This window comes from Tachyglossus aculeatus, chromosome 19 (genome assembly GCF_015852505.1).
Source record: "Tachyglossus aculeatus isolate mTacAcu1 chromosome 19, mTacAcu1.pri, whole genome shotgun sequence".
Taxonomy (NCBI): domain Eukaryota; kingdom Metazoa; phylum Chordata; class Mammalia; order Monotremata; family Tachyglossidae; genus Tachyglossus; species Tachyglossus aculeatus.
In genome coordinates, this window is record NC_052084.1 from 13,820,791 (window position 1) to 13,838,671 (window position 17,881).

At 43.1% G+C, this 17,881-nt stretch overlaps 1 protein-coding gene across 1 annotated transcript in view; it reads left to right on the plus strand.

Moving 5' to 3' along the window:
• The window catches only part of KCNH1 (potassium voltage-gated channel subfamily H member 1), a 225,150-nt gene that overhangs the window by 22,824 nt on the left and 184,445 nt on the right, over positions 1 to 17,881 (plus strand). Inside the window, exons 4-5 of the mRNA XM_038761125.1 lie at positions 2,545 to 2,673; positions 11,171 to 11,289. Of these exons, the coding sequence (XP_038617053.1) occupies positions 2,545 to 2,673; positions 11,171 to 11,289 (248 nt within the window). The remainder of the gene's footprint in view (positions 1 to 2,544; positions 2,674 to 11,170; positions 11,290 to 17,881) is intronic.

Sequence of the window (17,881 nt, forward strand, 5' to 3'; positions counted from 1 at the left end):
GCTTGGCAAGTACAGTATAAAGAAGTAAAGTAAATGACCTGTCCCCTGCCCATAAGGAGTTTACACCGTAATGGGGGAAACAGATATAAAGTGAGCACAGCGTGGCATAATGGAAAGAGCCCCGGCCTGGGAATCAGAAGACCTGGGTTCCAGTCCCAACTCTGCGCCTTGCCTGCTATGAGCTTGGGCAAGTCACTCAGTTACTTCATCAGTAAAATGGGGATTAAGAATGTGAGCCCCATTTGGGACATGGACTGTGTCGAACTTTATGTCTACTCCAAGGCTTAGTACAGTGCCTGGCATATAATAAGCACTTGACATATACAATTAAAAAATTTACATCTAAAATAGCCAAAACAATTGAATAAGTATATATACAAAAGGGCCGAAGGTGGTTATAAACAAATTCATCAGTACTGGAGTCAACTGATGGATTTCTAAGTCTTAGGATCCTGAGAAATTACGTGAGGAAGGCTCGCAGAAGGAGGTGGGATCTTAAGAGGGTTTTGAACGTGGGGAGAGGGAGAGTCCATCAGATTTGCAGTGGAAGAAGAGGTCCAAGCTAGGAGAGCAGTGAGGGGACGGTGGTGGGAGAGTCGAGAGCAAGGTATAGCTCTGAGGTTGGCTTGGGAGGAGCAGAGAGTGTGAGGTGGGTAATGGGGGGAAGAAAGCTGTTAGGCAAGGTGGGACAATTTGATGGAGTGCCTTGAAGCAGGTTGTGAGGAGTTTTTGTTTGATACAGAGAGATACAGGGAGAAAAAAGAGTTTTGAGGATGAGAGAGATGTGGGCTGAGTGACATGTCAAGAAGATGATCCGTGCTGCAGTGAGAAGTATAGATTGGAATGGGGAGAGCTGGAAGCAGGGAGACCAGTGAAGAGAGTGATGCCAAGTCTAGCTGTGATATGACCAGAGCTTGTATCAGGGTAGTAGCAGTTTGGTTGGCCAGGAAGGGACAGATATGGGAGATGATGTGTTGGAAGAGCTGGAAGGATTTGGCAATAGATTGAATGGGAGTGTTCAAAGTCAGTGAGGATTGAGGATGTCCCTGAAGTGCAGGCTCCTGGGACAAGAATTCAATTGTATTAAGTGCCTGCTGTACTTGGGAAAGTACAAATCAATGATAAACAGTGACATTCCCTGCCCACAATGGTCTCACAGTCTAGTCTTTTTGGGATGGAAAAGTTAGGAGGAATGGGGTTATGGGGAAAGAGGAGTTCTGTTTTAGACACTGTTTTAGCTGCTGGCGGGAGATGGCCTGACGGCATCAGAAGATGCAGAATTGCTGGTCAGATGAGAGGTCAGGGCTCAAGAAGTAGATGTGGAAACCATACACGGAGGCGTGATTGCTGAAGCCAGTGGGCCTGGGAGGGGGCAGGATGAAGAGCTCCCTGAGACAATAATTCTGAATCTTAGGTGTAAGGGCGTAGAATGAATTACAGTGGGAACAATACCTGCCCCTGCTGTCTCTGTAAATCAGAGTCTTGTTTCTACTGAACAGAGGCTCAACCTTGGTCCCACATTGGTCATTCAATCATTGTATTTATTGAGCAGTTACTGGGTGCAGAGCACTGTACTAAGTGCTTGTGATGAAGTTAGTACACTGAAGACCCACCTTGGGTCTAACCCTGTTTTTTGTTTTTTGTTTTTTTTTTTGGCATGATGAAGTATTAGGAAGAAGACATGGCCAAGCCTTAATGGGGGAGATAGGATGAGCCCACATGTGCAACTTTTCCTTTTCAAAGTTGCTTTGCTGAAGTTAAGGTCACAGTGACTCTTCTAGAGAGATATCCCCCTCTCTTCCTCTTCCTTTCCCCCATCCCGTACATTCAGTCTCCTCCCTTTTTATATCCTATCATTAATCCTCTAGACTATAAGCTCCTTGTAGTGCTTATACCAACTCTATTCTAGTGTACTCTCCTAAGGCTTAGTGTAGTGTTTTATACTTAGTAAGTGTTCAATAAATGCCATTGATAGTATTTTCACCTGGGAATGATAACCCACAACTTCCATTTCATTTCCACAGCATCTTCATTTGGTGTAGCTTCAAAAACAGAGGCCTGGGGAGTGCCCTATAGAACTGTGCATTCGGTACATTTTGCAATAGTTTGAAATGTGTGAAGGTTGAATTTGTTGGCTGGGGGCAGTCATTTTGGATTCAGGAGATCTGGATTCTATTCCTCACTTTCCCCATCACCCTCTGTGATTATAAAGTCCTCTGCACTTCCTATATCCCAGTTTCTCCATCTGGGTGATGGAGACTTGCCATCTGCTTTAGAAGTATTGGGATAGTTACTGAAATCAATTTTATAAAAATCATTGTGGTCCAGGAAATCACTATCTAAATAGCTCGTTCAAATATTGTTAATAATTTCATCAGGAAAAGCCAAAGTAGCTATGCTTTAGGGGCACATTTAAAGGATTTGAGAGCTGGTTTTCATCATAAATTAATATCTTTGCCTATTCAATTCCCAGAACCTTTGCCTCCATGCAGCACCTTTAATGAAAATGCAAATCACTGACCAATCTTTTGATATTCTTTTCAGGGACACCTGTGTGGTTCTTTGTGAAAATTGCTCCAATTCGAAATGAACAGGATAAAGTGGTTTTATTTCTTTGCACTTTCAGTGACATAACTGCTTTCAAACAGCCAATTGAGGATGATTCATGTAAAGGTTTGTAATTCTGATTTATACCAATACATTTTATGTTCATTTTTTCCTGGGGTGTACTCGTAAAGCACTTGATGTTGCCAGGGAAATCCAAACATGGCAACGAAGAATTAAACTCTATCTGTGGGGGCAGTGTGCTTGTTACCCTGGAACGAGCACAGAGTCTGAACCCTGGACTCCAGAGCCGAGACTTGGCACTGGATGTCAGTTGAGTACATTTTACTCTTTCTTGAACCTTCCCTTGATAGAGAAGTCAGTAAAACCTCCAATAAATCCCCCTAGTTCCTCAGACCCCAATTAAGTGACTTTGAACTTAGAGTGAGGGCCATGCTAGTTCTGGGATGTCTTCAGTGGCTGGTTACCCAAAAGAAAAGTGTTCCAGCCAAGCCTTTTCAATTAATTTTACTAATAGCTAATGTGATCAGAAGCACTGGATTCTGAGGCAGCACGAACAAATCCTGGCTGTTGGAATGAATATTTATTAGTGCCCTCAGCATTCCTTTCAAAGAAAGTGATCATGTTCATTTACCCTTCCACATGAAGGGCATTTGGGTACTGGGGAAGCTGGATTCCATCTTGTCACTCTTCCTGTTTCAGTTACAGATTTAGCTCTCTTGGCAAAGTTGGACAAGGTTTTAGGCCATAATGTCTGATGGGGTTTTTTGTCTGAGTTCCGGGGTCTCCCCCATCTAGGACTTTTGGGTTGGTAACAACAGTGGGGATAGAGTTTGGGGGAGAATCACACTGGAGTAGATTCTAGCCCAGTAAGTCAGAGTTATAGTTCCTAAGTATAGTGAAAAGTAGCTGAAAGAAATGTGGGATGGAGTGGGTACCTGCACTGTTTGGGCTTCAGAACCACCTCGTCTCAAGGCATTTGCCATCTTAGAGTTTTATGAGATTCTGCGTTAGCAGTGTGGTCTAGTAGAAAGAGCATGGGCCTGGCAATCAGAGACCTTGGGTTGTAATCCTGGCTGTGCCCGTTGCTTGCTTTGTGAACTTTGAGCAAGTCCCTTACTTCTCTGTGCCTCAATTATCTCATCTGTATTCATTCAATCGTATTTACTGAGCACTTACTGTGTGCAGAGCACTGTACTAAGCGCTTGGGAAGTGCAAGTTGGCAACATATAGAGATGGTCCCTACCCAACAGTGGGCTCACAGTCTAGAAGGGGGAGACAGACAACAAAACAAAACATATTAACAAAGTAAAATAAATAGAATAAGCATGTACAAATAAAATAGAGTAATAAATCCATAAACATATATACAAATATACAGGTGCTGTGGGGAGGGGAAGGAGGTAAGGCGGGGGGGTGAGGGGGAGAGGGAGAGGAAGGAGGGGGCTCAGTCTGGGAAGGCCTCCTGGAGGAAGCCTTTTCGTTGGTGTCTGTTTCAATGGAATGTTTCCACCTCAGAAAATAATTCATTTTGGCTGATAATAATAATAATAATAATGGCATTTATTAAGCGCTTACTATGTGCAGAGCACTGTTCCAAGCGTTGGGGAAGTTACAAGGTGATCAGGTTGTCCCATGGAGGGCTCACAGTCTTAATCCTTATTTTTTACAGATGAGGCAACAGAGGCAAAGAGAAGTTAAGTGACTTGCCCAGAGTCACACAGCTGACAATTGGTGGAGCTGGGATTTGAACCCATGACCTCTGACTCTGTATAGTGGGATTAAATCCTCCTCATTCCAATTTAGACTGTGAGCCCCTTGTGGACAGGGACTGTGTCCAACCTGATAAACCTGTATCTACCCCAGAGCTTAGAACAGGGCTTGATGTACAGTAAGCGCATCACAAATACAACTAGAAAAGATAACAACCAAAATTTTGATCGTCTAGTTGCCTAGAATACATCACTGAATGCACCAGTGAACCCTGCTTTGAGCTACTCTTCTGATTAAACTTATTGTTCTGTAAAGTAAGTGTTACATGCAGATGGATTCAGGACCATTTATTGCATTTTAGGGTTTCAGAATGAGTAAGCACTGTTGAAAAAGGGTTTTAAATATGTAAATCAAAATTTTAAGGTTGGCTACACTTACTGTCATGTATCCTTGAAAACCTGTCCTCAAAATACTGTATTTTTAAATGAAAGGATCTCAAACAGTACAATGCCAGGGCATGCAGTTTTTTCATTAAATATTCTTTGTGTCTTTTTAAGGCTTTGGTACAATTATGAGATCTATTTTACTAAATGTGCCACAGAAAATATATTTTACCTGGCACAAAGCCTTCAATTGATTTATTTTAATGTGACCAGCGGGGGTAGATGAATGTTATGTAATGAGGCTCACCCAGGATTACTCTTCAAAAAGCAAGAACCTTACTTCATTTAACCTCTCTTTCTTGAGGAAGGGTAGACTGAAGTGTCCTCATTTCTTTGGAAGGCTGATGAAAGAGCATTAACTGCTCCCTCCTAATAGAACCCTAGAGTCAAAGTTGAATCCTTTCGTCCATCCTCCTGTCTCCATCCAAGTCACATCGTTGTCTACTCTTTTACAAAAGAGCTCCTAGGAGAGAGGAGTGTAGCAATCAGAAAGTTCTCCCTTATACCAAACTGAATTATCTTGCTGCAACGTAAGGGCATTTTATTTTGTTTGACCACTGTAGGAATGGGTAACAAGAAGATAGCACTTAGACGAGTGGCGTGTCATGCTATTTACAGGGAATTGGTTGGAGAAACCCCCTCAAACAAGTTGATTGATCAACTCACGTCATTCTGAGTTTTCTGGGCTGTCGGGGAGGTGGGTTGCCAGCCCCTGGAGAGGCGGAACTAAGGCCGCAGATAACCAAAGACAGCAGAGGGGCTGGAGATGAGGCTAGGACCCACCATCGCGGCAGCAGTCATGAATGTGGTTCCAACCAACCTTGAAGAGGTGAAACTGAACATAAAAAGTCTGTGAATGCCTGGGGACTACTGAACTTTGTCATTTTTCTCTTTTCTTTTTCTGGTTAAAATGCTCCAGCCCTTTTCATCCCTTTAATATTTTCATTCCTCTTTTCTGTACCCTCTCAAAGCTATTCCTCGTGTCCACATCTTTGCCCATTAGCATCTTCACTGGAAGGTGGGAAAGAGCTCAGAGAGAAGAGTAAATTTGGGTGGATAAGAGGACAAGCCAGGAGGTTTCTAGATTTTCTGTGGAGAGTCCTGCCCCAAGATCCTAGCTAGCTGAGAATCAATGTCTATAGTACCGTGTAATTAATAATTGACAATATGGGAATCTCCTGAAGGACGGCAGAACTACTCAGGGTGCTTTGGACCCCAAGGAGACATTTATCCCCTTTCTAAAGCATCCAAACCATGAGTTTCATCTTCAGCCAAATAACAGCCCTAAATTACTACAGTGGAGGTATCTCTGGGCTTACTCTAGATGTCTGGAATCTAAATTTAGCAGTTTGATCTCTCCAGAGATGGCATCTAGGAGGTAATAGCTCCACCAGAACCTAACAGTCTCAGGTGGGATGTCCAGAGTCAGCTGCCAAGTACTGATATCTGTGATGCTTAGTACTGCCTGTAAAGTGAAGTGGCTAGTGCTTAGGACTAGACGCCCATGAATTCCTGTTTCTGACTCAGTGAGTATAACTTGGGTAAGTGGTAAGTCATTTGTCTAAAATAGAGGCAGCTGTGGGAGCTCCAACCCACTCTACCAAAGTGGCCATAGGAATAAATGATTGCAAAGGATGTAGTGAAACTGTATAAAAGGCCTAAAGAGGTCCTCAGGAAACATAATGATCAATGAATAAACATGAAATGATTCTATTAGGGTAAAGGATACTGGGAGGTGAGAAGAGCAGTATTAATTCCAGAATGAATAGTCTTTTCTGGTACTACTGCACAATCTCATAAGTAGCTTCTGATTTATGTACTGTTGCTGTCATCCAACTTCTCACACTTAACTCTTTTCTTCACATTCATTATTGAATTGAAATTCATATTTCCCATGGCTCCAGGTTTTCTCTGTCAAGTAGAGGAATATATATATGATATTTTTTAAAATTGCCAGTTTTAGAGAGTTTGTTGCAATTATGTAGTCCTTGTGCCCAAAGAACAGGTTCAGATTGATCAAAATTGACATGGCAATTGTCCAAATCTTCTTGTTCTTCCTTGTACATAGAACATTCAGCTTTAGAACAAACTTTAAAGCAACCCCAAGACTTTGTTGTACATACAGTGGAAAAAAACTGCAATTCCAAAAACAGGGATACCTAACTGAGAGTAAAAAAAATGATCTCTGAGACTGAAAGACTTCACTGTGTGCCTGATTCATTTTTCCATCTCCTCTGGCACAGCGACATGATCCAGTACTGCCTAGTTATGTGTTCAGCACCTTGGTCAGCATTACTGGCCGCACTGACCCAAGCCTTATTTAAATCTCCTCAGTTGTCTCTCTGTACTGACATTTATATTACCCAATAAAACTTATTGCAGAAATAGAGTATTAAATTTTAGGGTTTTACCCAGTTTAATCCAATTTTTACTTTCCCAATCCATTTTTTTTTCAAATGAGGACTCAAGCCGAAAAACTAATTTTGAAAATGTTACGAAAAGCTTAATTAAAGCCTAAACCGGCAGGCTGATTTATTGCCTGAGTGTCATCATTCTCCTATAGAGACCCCCACTTCAAAATCAAGATTTGGATATTGTGCAGGGCTAGAGTTTGTTACTTGAAATTAAGCAAGGGTGCCTTAACGTTGCTCTGTAGGCCTTCAGGGAGATGTGCTTTTTGAGTATTTGTTTAGCCAGAGAAAAAAATTACCAAAAAAGCATTCACTGCTCCATTTGCTAAAGTAAACACTCACTGTTTCACTTGTTGTAGTAACATTCCAAATTTAGGAAATTGAAGATAATTGTTTTCAAATTTAAGAGCCTCACAATATTGCCTACAATAATCCAGTCTCTTTTTGAGGTCTGGCATCCAGACTACCATATACAGATTTACCTGCTGTTTTTTTTTTTAACTTTGCAGTTGAATGAAAAAGAAAATTCCTGGAAATATGCCAGTTTAATTGCCCCTAGTGGAAAGTGATTATTTCCCTGCTTGAATGTCCCCTTATGCCATGGTGGGTGTGAGTAATGAACTTCTCCAGGGGTGCTCCTCTCCACCCATCCAAACATTCTGACTTCAGAGGGAGAAGTAGCTCCTGCATTCTCTATTGTGGTAGTCAGATCTTTCCCCAGGCACCAAAGGAGTGCAGAAGGGGCGGTGACCTGAACCTAGAAAATACTGGAGTACATAGGTCTAAATTCCATGGATACCACCCAGGGGATTGAAAATGAGGGGTTAAGGCCATTTGCTTTGACTTATAGATTTTGGGTGTAGGGTGGACCCCAGAGCCAGAAAGGGACCTGAGATGGAGCCAAAATGTTGTTTCTCCCTCGTTCCCCTTTGCTGGCCAAAGAAGGACATTATGACTACTGCCACCATTCACTATCCTCACAGGTGTCCAGAGCCAGGCCACCTTGCTCCTAGGGCTCTGCCCATCACCTCCATCCCCACTCGGCCCATTCAGGCCGCATTAAGGATTCACTGAAGATGAGGACGAAGGTCACCACAATGGGATTTGGCCCGCAGGGCCAGACCAGCTGCAATGGACTGCCAGGTCCTGTGCCCTACATGTCACTAATGGGACCCCATGATCCCTGCTAGATCCTTCAGGGTGCCTGCACAGGCCAGGGAACAGGAATGGCGTGAGTAAATAAATAATGGCTCGTTCTTGTGGAATCGCAGACTGAGGGGTTAGAAAAGTTGTGGTGTAAGGGGCTGGGGGGAAGCATGGGAGGGAGTGAGCACCTTTACCTTCCTTTACCTTTCCCCCTCTCATATTCTTCTAGAAAAGGCCCCTTTTCTTTTCCCTTCTCTTCTCTTCGCCTCCCTTGCCCCCCTTTTTCTCCCCTTTTTGCAAAGCCCTACCTGCCTCGATGTTGCGATCACCCGAGGCTCTGCCTAAGGATTCCTCTCCACTCAAAATGAAAAATTGGCTTCCTTCAGGAGTTAGGGCACTTTTGGTTCCTCCTCTGTCTCTGGCCAGGCCCTCTTCTGGGGCTTGAGTTTGGGCTCACTCAGATGTTGAGAAACTAAGTGCCTGCGCAAAGTTAGAGAGGAAATTGGAGGAGCAGAATGGCCTAGTGGAGAGAGCGTGAGCCTGGGAATCGGAAGAACCTGGGTTCTAAACCCAGCTCTGCCACTTGTCTGCTGTGTGACCTTGAGCAAGTCTCAACTTCTCTGTGCCTTGTTTATCTCATCTGTAAAGTGGGGAATAAGTCCTTGAGCCCCATTTGGGACAGGGACTGTGTCCAACCTGATAGGTTTGTCTATACCCCTGTCCTTAGTACAGTCCCTGGCACCCAGTGAGCACTTAACACATAACAAAGAGTGAATTTCTCTCTTCTCCACCCTGTAGAAACCCACGAGGAATCCCAGGGGGCATCCCTCTGACAGTTTTCAGATCCCTTTTCCTCCCATCCGGAGCAGCCCAGGCCTGCTGATCTCAGTTTCTAGAGAAAGCATATTCTCAGATATTCATGTCCATACGCATCAGGAGCTTTTTACTACATGCTGCTATTACAGGTGCCTACTGACTTCCAACTTCTTTAGATCAATTCCATCTCTTGAGCACCTACTGAATACAGAGCATTGTACTAAGCACCTGGGGGAGGTTCAGGTCCTAATCCTTGCCTTTGGGCTGGCAGGAGGGAAGTGTCTGGGTTGGAGGCAGGTCTCTTCCCCTCTCCAAGGGGAAGAGAATTAGATTCTTTCTGGTATTTGCATGAACATCTTCTCCAGCTCTTCCCCCATTTTATTCTAAATTTGTAGTTGGTACTTTCTGCAAATGTCAATTCAGCAATTTCGTGCACATTTGAGAAAGAGCCCTAGAAGTTTCTCTTTTAATGGGTGCTAGTGTTTCACTAACAAATTCCTGTAAACATTTTTCTCAGTGGCTCATAATAGGTTAGATTTTAAAGCCTCATGAAGGGGCTTTGCTCCACACCTCCTACTGACTTCAAAAGAAATCCCACAGTTGTAGCCCTGTGTAAATGTTTGGATGTGTTTCCTGAGTGATCCAATTTCTCTGCTTACTGAAATCAAAATACTCACATAGCTTCTCCAGCTTTTGCATTTGAAGTTCAGAATTTCAGGTAGGGTAGCCACCCTTGCCCCTGAAAAGATGAATACCTACTCTTCCTGTGCTTGCAAAAGTTGCACAGTCGTAACTCTAAGGTTTTTCTAAAGATCATCTTTCCAGTGAGCATTGCCCAATTCACCAGTTTCTAGCTGGGAGTCTGCCATGAAATTGCACGCAGGACTAAAGTTTGGCCTGTCCAGGTCACTGTTTCACACTATAGAATATTTTTTCAAGGCTTAAAGAAATATTTATTAGCCCTGGTTTTCGCTGTGGTTTCAAGACAGATTCTGGCTTCCTTTACTCTTTGGTCTTGTGTCCAGTAATTCTCTATATCTTTTCCTAAATCCTGGGGATCTAGCTGAGGCCCAAAACACTGCAGTCAAGCCAGGTACTTGAGTCTGGTGTTTGAGGGGATCCTGGTCTCCTGGACCAGCTGATGAACTGCCATTATTTATGAGGAACAGCAGGGGTTGTTGAACAGTGGATTGGCCTGTTGACTCTGGAGGTCTTTGAAACAGGAAAGATGCTCTCCTTTGAGATAGGCAAGGTCCTTTCTGGAGACGGATGGATAAATTTAAAAAACCTAGGTTCCCTTTGGAAGGTCATAGTTGATGTTGCTGTTGAGATTAGGGGTACACTTTGCCTCTCCCCTTGTAGTTCTGGTTTCCCTGTAGAGACTAGCTCTGACTGAGTTGGACAGCTATTCAGATTGGGACCGCCAGTCCCCTTAGGGTCCATGGGGCTGACAAAGACCTGAAGCTAGCATGGACTGTGCAGGTCTGATTTGCTTGGGACTTGAAAGGTAAAGTTTGGTCATAATTAGGTTAGTCTCAGACACATTATGTGTCACACATTATGTGTCGAGTGGCTGTTTGTGCCTCCTATGTTCTACTGTTCAGGACACCAGTAGGGTGGTAGAATTGCTGCTTCCTATTGGCTCAGTCACACCTGGTAGGGACACTCTTATTATAGTTGTAACATTGAGAAAGCTTCCCCAAGAAGGTGAAGCCTTAAAAGGGGGAAGGGATTTGGTATGGCAGCCAGGAAGAGTGAAGCTGTTCAGCGCATATGGGTCAGCTTTGGACAGAGGCGCAGAGGACACTGAGAGAAACAACAAGAAAGTGAGCTTAACTGGGATAGAGTATATGAGCTGGAGTGCGGTGGGACCTGAGTCTAGAGAATGGTTTCCAGGCCCCTTTTGGAGACTTATAGGGTTGCCTTAACCAGAGGATTACATTCCAGGGAGCAGTTTTGGCTTTGTCCCCAAAACTATGTCCACAGGGAATGTCCTCCTGCCCGAAAGATAATCATTTTTTTGTGAGCAATGCAATCGATTTGTTGATGGTATGATCTCTATTTTATTCCCTCCAGGTTGGGGAAAATTTGCTCGCCTGACGAGAGCACTGACAAGCAGCAGGGGAGTTCTGCAGCAACTGGCCCCCAGCGTCCAGAAGGGGGAAAATGTCCACAAGCATTCACGGCTGGCTGAGGTAAACTGGCTGAGGGGCTTCTTGGAATGGCAGCAGGGAATTGGCATAATCCATCTGAACTCTAGGGAAGTTTCCTCTTGGAACATGCTCTTTGTGGGTGGGTTTAGTTATAGCTCGTCTTCATCCTCTTGGAGAAGAACCTTGGTCCAGACATTCATGTGCCTCAGGTGATCAGGGAGACAAGCACAATGGGAGCTGGAGCTACAAATGCAAATTATCCACCGAATTCAGGCTCCCAAAAGGTGAATTGGCCTTGATTGTTTGGGTATTTCAGATGGAATTTTTTTGCCTGGTATATCAGGATAACTGAAGCCAAAGTTATCCAGATCCAATTTGTCCAGATATTTTTCATGCGAAGGCCAGTGTTTAGTGTATTTAGTATCAGTACGAACAATATTTATTAAGCACCTACTATAAGCAAAGCACAAAAAATGTAAAAATAATGTGATTCCTGCCCTGGAGGAGCTTGCCCTGGAGGAGGTCTCAAGGGGGAGGCAATAGACATGAATTGAAATGTACAATTGTAGAAAGAGGAAAGTGATAGGAGTAACAAACTCAAGTAATAAATCAGTAACAAAAAGCAGATTCATTCGTGAAATAAGATGGCCAAGAATTTGGGGGAGGAGCAGGGGTGGAAGTAAAAGTCCCCTCATACAGGCATGGCATGGGGGTAGCCTGCAGTTCCCCTCTGCTCTCCCAGCTGAAAGACCGAATGGAAGCAGCAGGAGCATGGACCTCTCCCTGTACTCCCCTCCTCCAGAATCATGCTAGCTCATTGCTGGAGCAAATACCTCTGCTAGTGACTGGCTGGTTGCTTGGCACACTGCATTCAGGCCCCTAGCTCACTGGGACCAAATCCACTTCTTAGTACTCTCCCAGCCAGCTCTCGTGAGTCTCTGCAGGTGGCTCAGCTCGATGCCAAAAAGTCTCCCATAAAAGCCTTCCCCCTTTAAAATAATGTGAACCTAACTAGGTGATATGGTATTTATTCTATTACCATGACCCTGTTGCCAAACGAATTGCCGTACTTTGAGGTCTTATTTAGGAGGACTTCTAAGGAGTGGGTGAAATGTGGTTTGGCAAAGCAAAGAGATGTTGTGGGTTGGGGGAGGAACACATTGAGCAATGGATCAGACTTGAAACAGATGGGAGGGAGGAGTGTCTTGAGAGGTTTACTTAGGAGCAAAGAGCCCAAGCTTGGGTGTAGTGGGAGAAGAAAAAACTGAGGTAGGAAAGAGCCAGCTGATTGAGAGAGGTGAAATTGATGATTAGGGATTTCTGTATTGTTCAAAAATTAATGAGGAGCCATGGGAGACGTTTTCGGGTAGTGATGTGCCCCGAACAGCTTTGTAAAAAGACAACAGCTTGTGCAGGTGTATGTAGATTAAGCTGGAAACTGAAAAGAGCAGCAAGAATTGCATTACAGTAGCCTACCCTGCAGGTGATGGGAGTCTGTGCCAGGGTGGTGGTTGTAAGCTTAGCTGAAGCATAGGGACTGGATCGGAAGGAGTAGATCATGTGACAAAGTGAAAGAACTGAAAGGACATTGATTGTGGGAGGTAAGTGAGAGAGAGAGAGTAGTCAAAGATGACATGAGGGCTGTGACCTTTAGCAACTGGAAGAATGGTGCTATACCAACAATGAAAGGAAAATTAACAAGAGGAAAGAGCTTAGGAGGAAAGATAAGGCATTTGCTTTTATTCTTGGCCATTTATAGTGTAAGTGGCCCTGTAGATGGAGATGACCTGAAGGCAAGAGGAAGCATGAGATTGTATAGCCATTGAGATTTCAGGGCTAAAGGTGCCGATCTGTTTAGAGGCGATAGGTAAAACCATGTTAGCAGATGTGCTCCTGAGAATGAGGGTAAAATGAGACAGTAGAGGACTCAGGACTAAACTTTGAAGAATAGCCATAGTTAGTGGGCTTTCAATCAAATCAATGAATCAGTGTTATTTATTGAGCCCTTACTATGTGCAGAGAACCAGGGGGAGTAAATAGACAACAATCCATGCCCTAAAAAAAATTTACAGTTTAGCTAGGGAGACAGATTTAAAAATACATTGCAGGTTGGGAAGCAACAGAATCTAAGGATGTGTAGGGAGAGAGAATAGGATGGCGAGATGGGCAGGAACTGGGAAATGGACGATTTATTGTCCAATCCTGTCTCTGCTACTGACTTGCTCAGTGACCTTGAATAAGTTGCTTAACCCCCTGTACCCTTCTGCAACAGGGCAAAATGTACCTTACATTTGCCCTTCATAATTTCCCCACTACCCATGGTCACTACATGATTGGATGCAGTCTTAGGCTCCCTGTCCTCCCGTAGACATTTTGGCATGTATGCGAAATGCCCCCTCTTCTTGTAGCTCCACAGCCCGGGTAATTATAATTATGGTATTTTTTTTTTTTGGTGTTACTGCATGTCAAGTTCTGTTCCTCTGGGCAGAAGAAAGCGTTTGTCGACTTGAAGGGAGATAATGAAGCTTTTATGACCTTTCCTTATCCTGGTGCCTGCTAAACCTTTCATGCCACATTTAGAAAAGGCTCTTGCCAAATTTTCCTAGGTGTTCTTCAGACTATTGCAGCTTCTTCCTGTGTGGAAGGGTTCAAGTAATTTGGCTTATATTAAGGTTAATTGTATATTAGCAGTGTGGGAGCTTGCTGTTCTAAGAGACATTGCTTCAGTAGTTGACCTAATGGTACCATTATTTTCTCGAATGAACTTGATTGGCCCAAATGCTATTCTTTTTCTCTTCTGCATTTAAAAAGAATCAGCTTTCTTTTAAAATAAATGTGTAAGACTAGTTAATGCCATAATACTAATTGTCTCATAACACCCTATCCATTTAAGCGAAGTCTTGATAAAGTTCTGGAAGCCAGAAATCCTGGGGGCTGTATGTTTTTCCCGAAATATGTTTAGCTATGAATAGAGCAGCCAAGACATACTCAATAAAAAGTACCGAATATCAGTGAAAAACTCTCAAATAATGGGTGCCTGAGCATCTAAATAGCCCCTATTGCCTTAGGACATTGGTGCTTTAACAAGTGGACAGTGGTAACACAAATAATCTTGAGCGGGAAAGACTATCCTCCTCAGCCTTTCTGGGCCATTCCTACGGGAATCCAGATTGGGAAGGTGAAAATGAGGATCTTTCATTGCAAATGCTCTGTCATCTTGGGCATCCAAAAACATTTAGTGCAGTCTTCCTGCCTGCACGGCAGTAGGTCACTTGCTCTGGGCTTACAAAATAGCATGTCATTTGGTGGATTGTTAAAACACCCTCCCAGCATCAAGATTCAGAGCAAACTGAAGTTCGTAAACCAATGGTGTCCAGCCTTTTTTAATGGTTAGAAGCGCTTAGTACAGTGCTCTGCACACAGTAAGCGCTCAATAAATACGATTGATTGATTGATTGACTAGGGATTATCACATCCCACTTCCCGAAAGCAGCATATCAATCGGCTGTTGTTTCTTTGGGTGACCAGCAGAGGGTGCATGTTATTTAAATGCAACAAGAAAGGCCTGGGGAGCTAAGGAGCCTGGAAATTGATTTATTTTTAAAATCTCATAAATCTTGCCCAGACAACTGGGAGACAAGTCCCTCCTGGTTAGTACAATCCTGAGTGGGTTCTTAGCTCTTATGGGCTATATACTTCCAATTCTAGAAATGCTTCACCCCCCCACCCCCCCCGCCCCATGCCATCTGTATGCAATAGTGCAGTTATAGGTATTTCTATTTTGCAGACATATAGTGAAGAAACGATGAGTTGATGCACACAGATTTTAGATACCACATTTGCTCACCGATAACAATTTCACAGAGACTATTGCCACATTCAAATCCTAAGTACAGATATATATATATATAATTGTATATAATACATATATAAAATGCATATATATGTATTATATATATAATTATATATATTATACATATATAAAATGCATATATATGTATTATATATATAATTATATATATTATACATACATAAAATGCATATATATGTATTGTATATAATTATATATATTATACATATATAAAATGCATATATATGTATTATATATAATTATATGTATATATATAATACATATATAAAATGCACACATATAGTGAGTGTATGTCTCGAGCATGATAGGCCAGATCTATTATGGAGGACTATGTGATTCTCTTAATCAATCAATCAATCGTATTTATTGAGCGCTTACTGTGTGCAGAGCACTGTACTAAGCGCTTGGGAAGTACAAGTCGGCAACACATAGAGACAGTCCCTACCCAACAGTGGGCTCACAGTCTAGAAGGGGGAGACACATCCACTCCTGAAGGCTCAGCAAATCATCACCTGGGGAAAGGCAGCGTGAACTTCCTTTTTTTCCCTGGCTGGCAGCTTGCTCAAGTTTAACATGACTTTCCATTTGGGAAATTTTGGTAAATTTCCCATGGGGGAAAATTTCCAAGGAGTAACTTTAAATCAGGCACTTGGAAGAATACTAAACAGTTGGTAGACACAGTCTCTGCCCTCCAGGAGTTTACAGTCCAATGGGAGGGAAAGGCAGAAAAATATATTTGGTGGATGAACCCCAATTGAGGTATGGTTTTCCCTAAGAATAATTGGATTGGAAGATTCCGCACTGCGATTCCAGCCTGGAGGATAGGGAACTGTGTTCCCTGTTTACTGAAGAAAGTGTTACTTTTGTGAACTGTGCTCTGCACACATGAAAGGCAGGTACTCATAAATCAGCTCACGTCTATCCATGAGCATAGTACTGAGTCTACTCCGTGCACTCTCTAGATTCTGTTCCCTATTCCTGTTCACCCTCCTATGTTGACTGTGAGCCCCGTGTGGAAAAGGAATTGTGCCTGACCCGATAATATTGTATCTGATGCAGCGCTTAGAAAAGTGTTGATATAGAGTATGTGCTCAACAAGTACCTCAATTATTATTATTATTCCTCTGGCAATCTGCCGTCTTTCTAGTCATGTTGCTGCCTGTTACCACTTCCCTCGGAGGGTGAGCAGGGAAAATTGGAGATAAAATTCTAACTAGTCAGATGGGCCTCTTGCTAACTGTAATGGTGGTGGTAAATAGGCTGGGTGAGGCAAAAGGTAGAAATTTGACTAAATTGAGGTGTTTTGGATTGTCTATGGCTTGTGGATCTCTCTGGCCTTTCCCTGGCTCTCATGACCATGAACAACGAAGAGATAGCTGTGAATCTTTTTGATGTGGCGAGAATCCAACTCTCCCCTCTCTGAATGACTGTAGCATCAGTTGGCTGCAGCAAGGGCAACATGGAGTCCGGGAAGGTATGGGAGAAAGGGTGGGGAACAAAGAGGGGAAACAATTGGAAACTCAGGGAAAATACTTTTAGGAGTTCATGAAAGTAGTGGAAAATTTCCCAGCAAGAGGGAGAGGAAACCTGAGACTGTGATTGGGGTTGCCCTTGAAACAGGATTATTTGGTGAAAAAAGCGATGTGGTATGATCATCAGGTATTACTAGTGGGAACAAATAAATGACTGCAAGAAAAGCCCGTGAAATAGAGTGTGGTAGTAATACTTTTAATTGCTTCCTACCACAAATAACTCTTTCACTGTGGCATAGAAGCATAATGGAGAAAAAAAGTCCTAAAAATAGGCCTGGGGACGGCCTATTTAGCAGCATGTTTATGACAGTAGTTAAGGATTTGTCTATTCCAGGTGGGTTGCAGCCCAGCACACTTAATACAATCACTTCAATTCCCCCTGCTTCCCTGCCTAGATCTAGTTCCTTTTGACTTTGCCCTTCAAGGCTAAGCCTGCTACTCCCCTGCTAGAGGCTAAGGTTTCTTTCACATTCCAGCCATTAAGAACCGAGCCAAGCAACAGTGTTTGGAAACATGAGGACCTTCAGGGACTGTGTGGTGGGTTGAGGGGTGTGTGTGTGGGGTGTGTGTGTGTTGGCGGGGGGCGGAATATTACTGTATTTTGTGCCAGCAAGAGGGACCAGAATGATGACTCTAAAAACATCATAGGTCATAAACACATAAACTCATTAACACATGCACTCTGATACATACCCATTAAGCACTTGATACTCACCCCACTCTTAGCCCCATAGCACTTACGTACATAGCTGTAATGTACTTATTTATATTAATGTCTGTGTTCCCATGCAGCTGGTAAGCTCCTTGTGGGTAGGGAATGTGTCTACCGAATTTGTTTTACTCTCCTAAATACTTAGTGTTCTGTTTACCGTAAGCACTCAAATACCATTGATTAATTGACAGGTCACAAACAGGGATCTCTTATTGTCTCTCTGGCCAGAGGGCATATCTCAAGGGAATGGAGTGTGTGTGTGTGTGTAGACATGCATGCGTTTATGTACAGGTGTATATTCTTTTCATTCAACAGTAGATGTTGTTATCATTTTGGTGCATATTAACTCAAGAGCCAGTGAACCACTCTGAAATACCCTCACTTAGAGATGCAGGAACAAAGAGGTGTTGGGAGAAGCAAAGGCAGAGGCTCTAACACCCAGGGGAAAGGCAAAACCATATGTCTTGTTTTTTTCCTTTCTCCAACATTTTCTGTCCCAGACTCCTTTCCCTCTCCTAA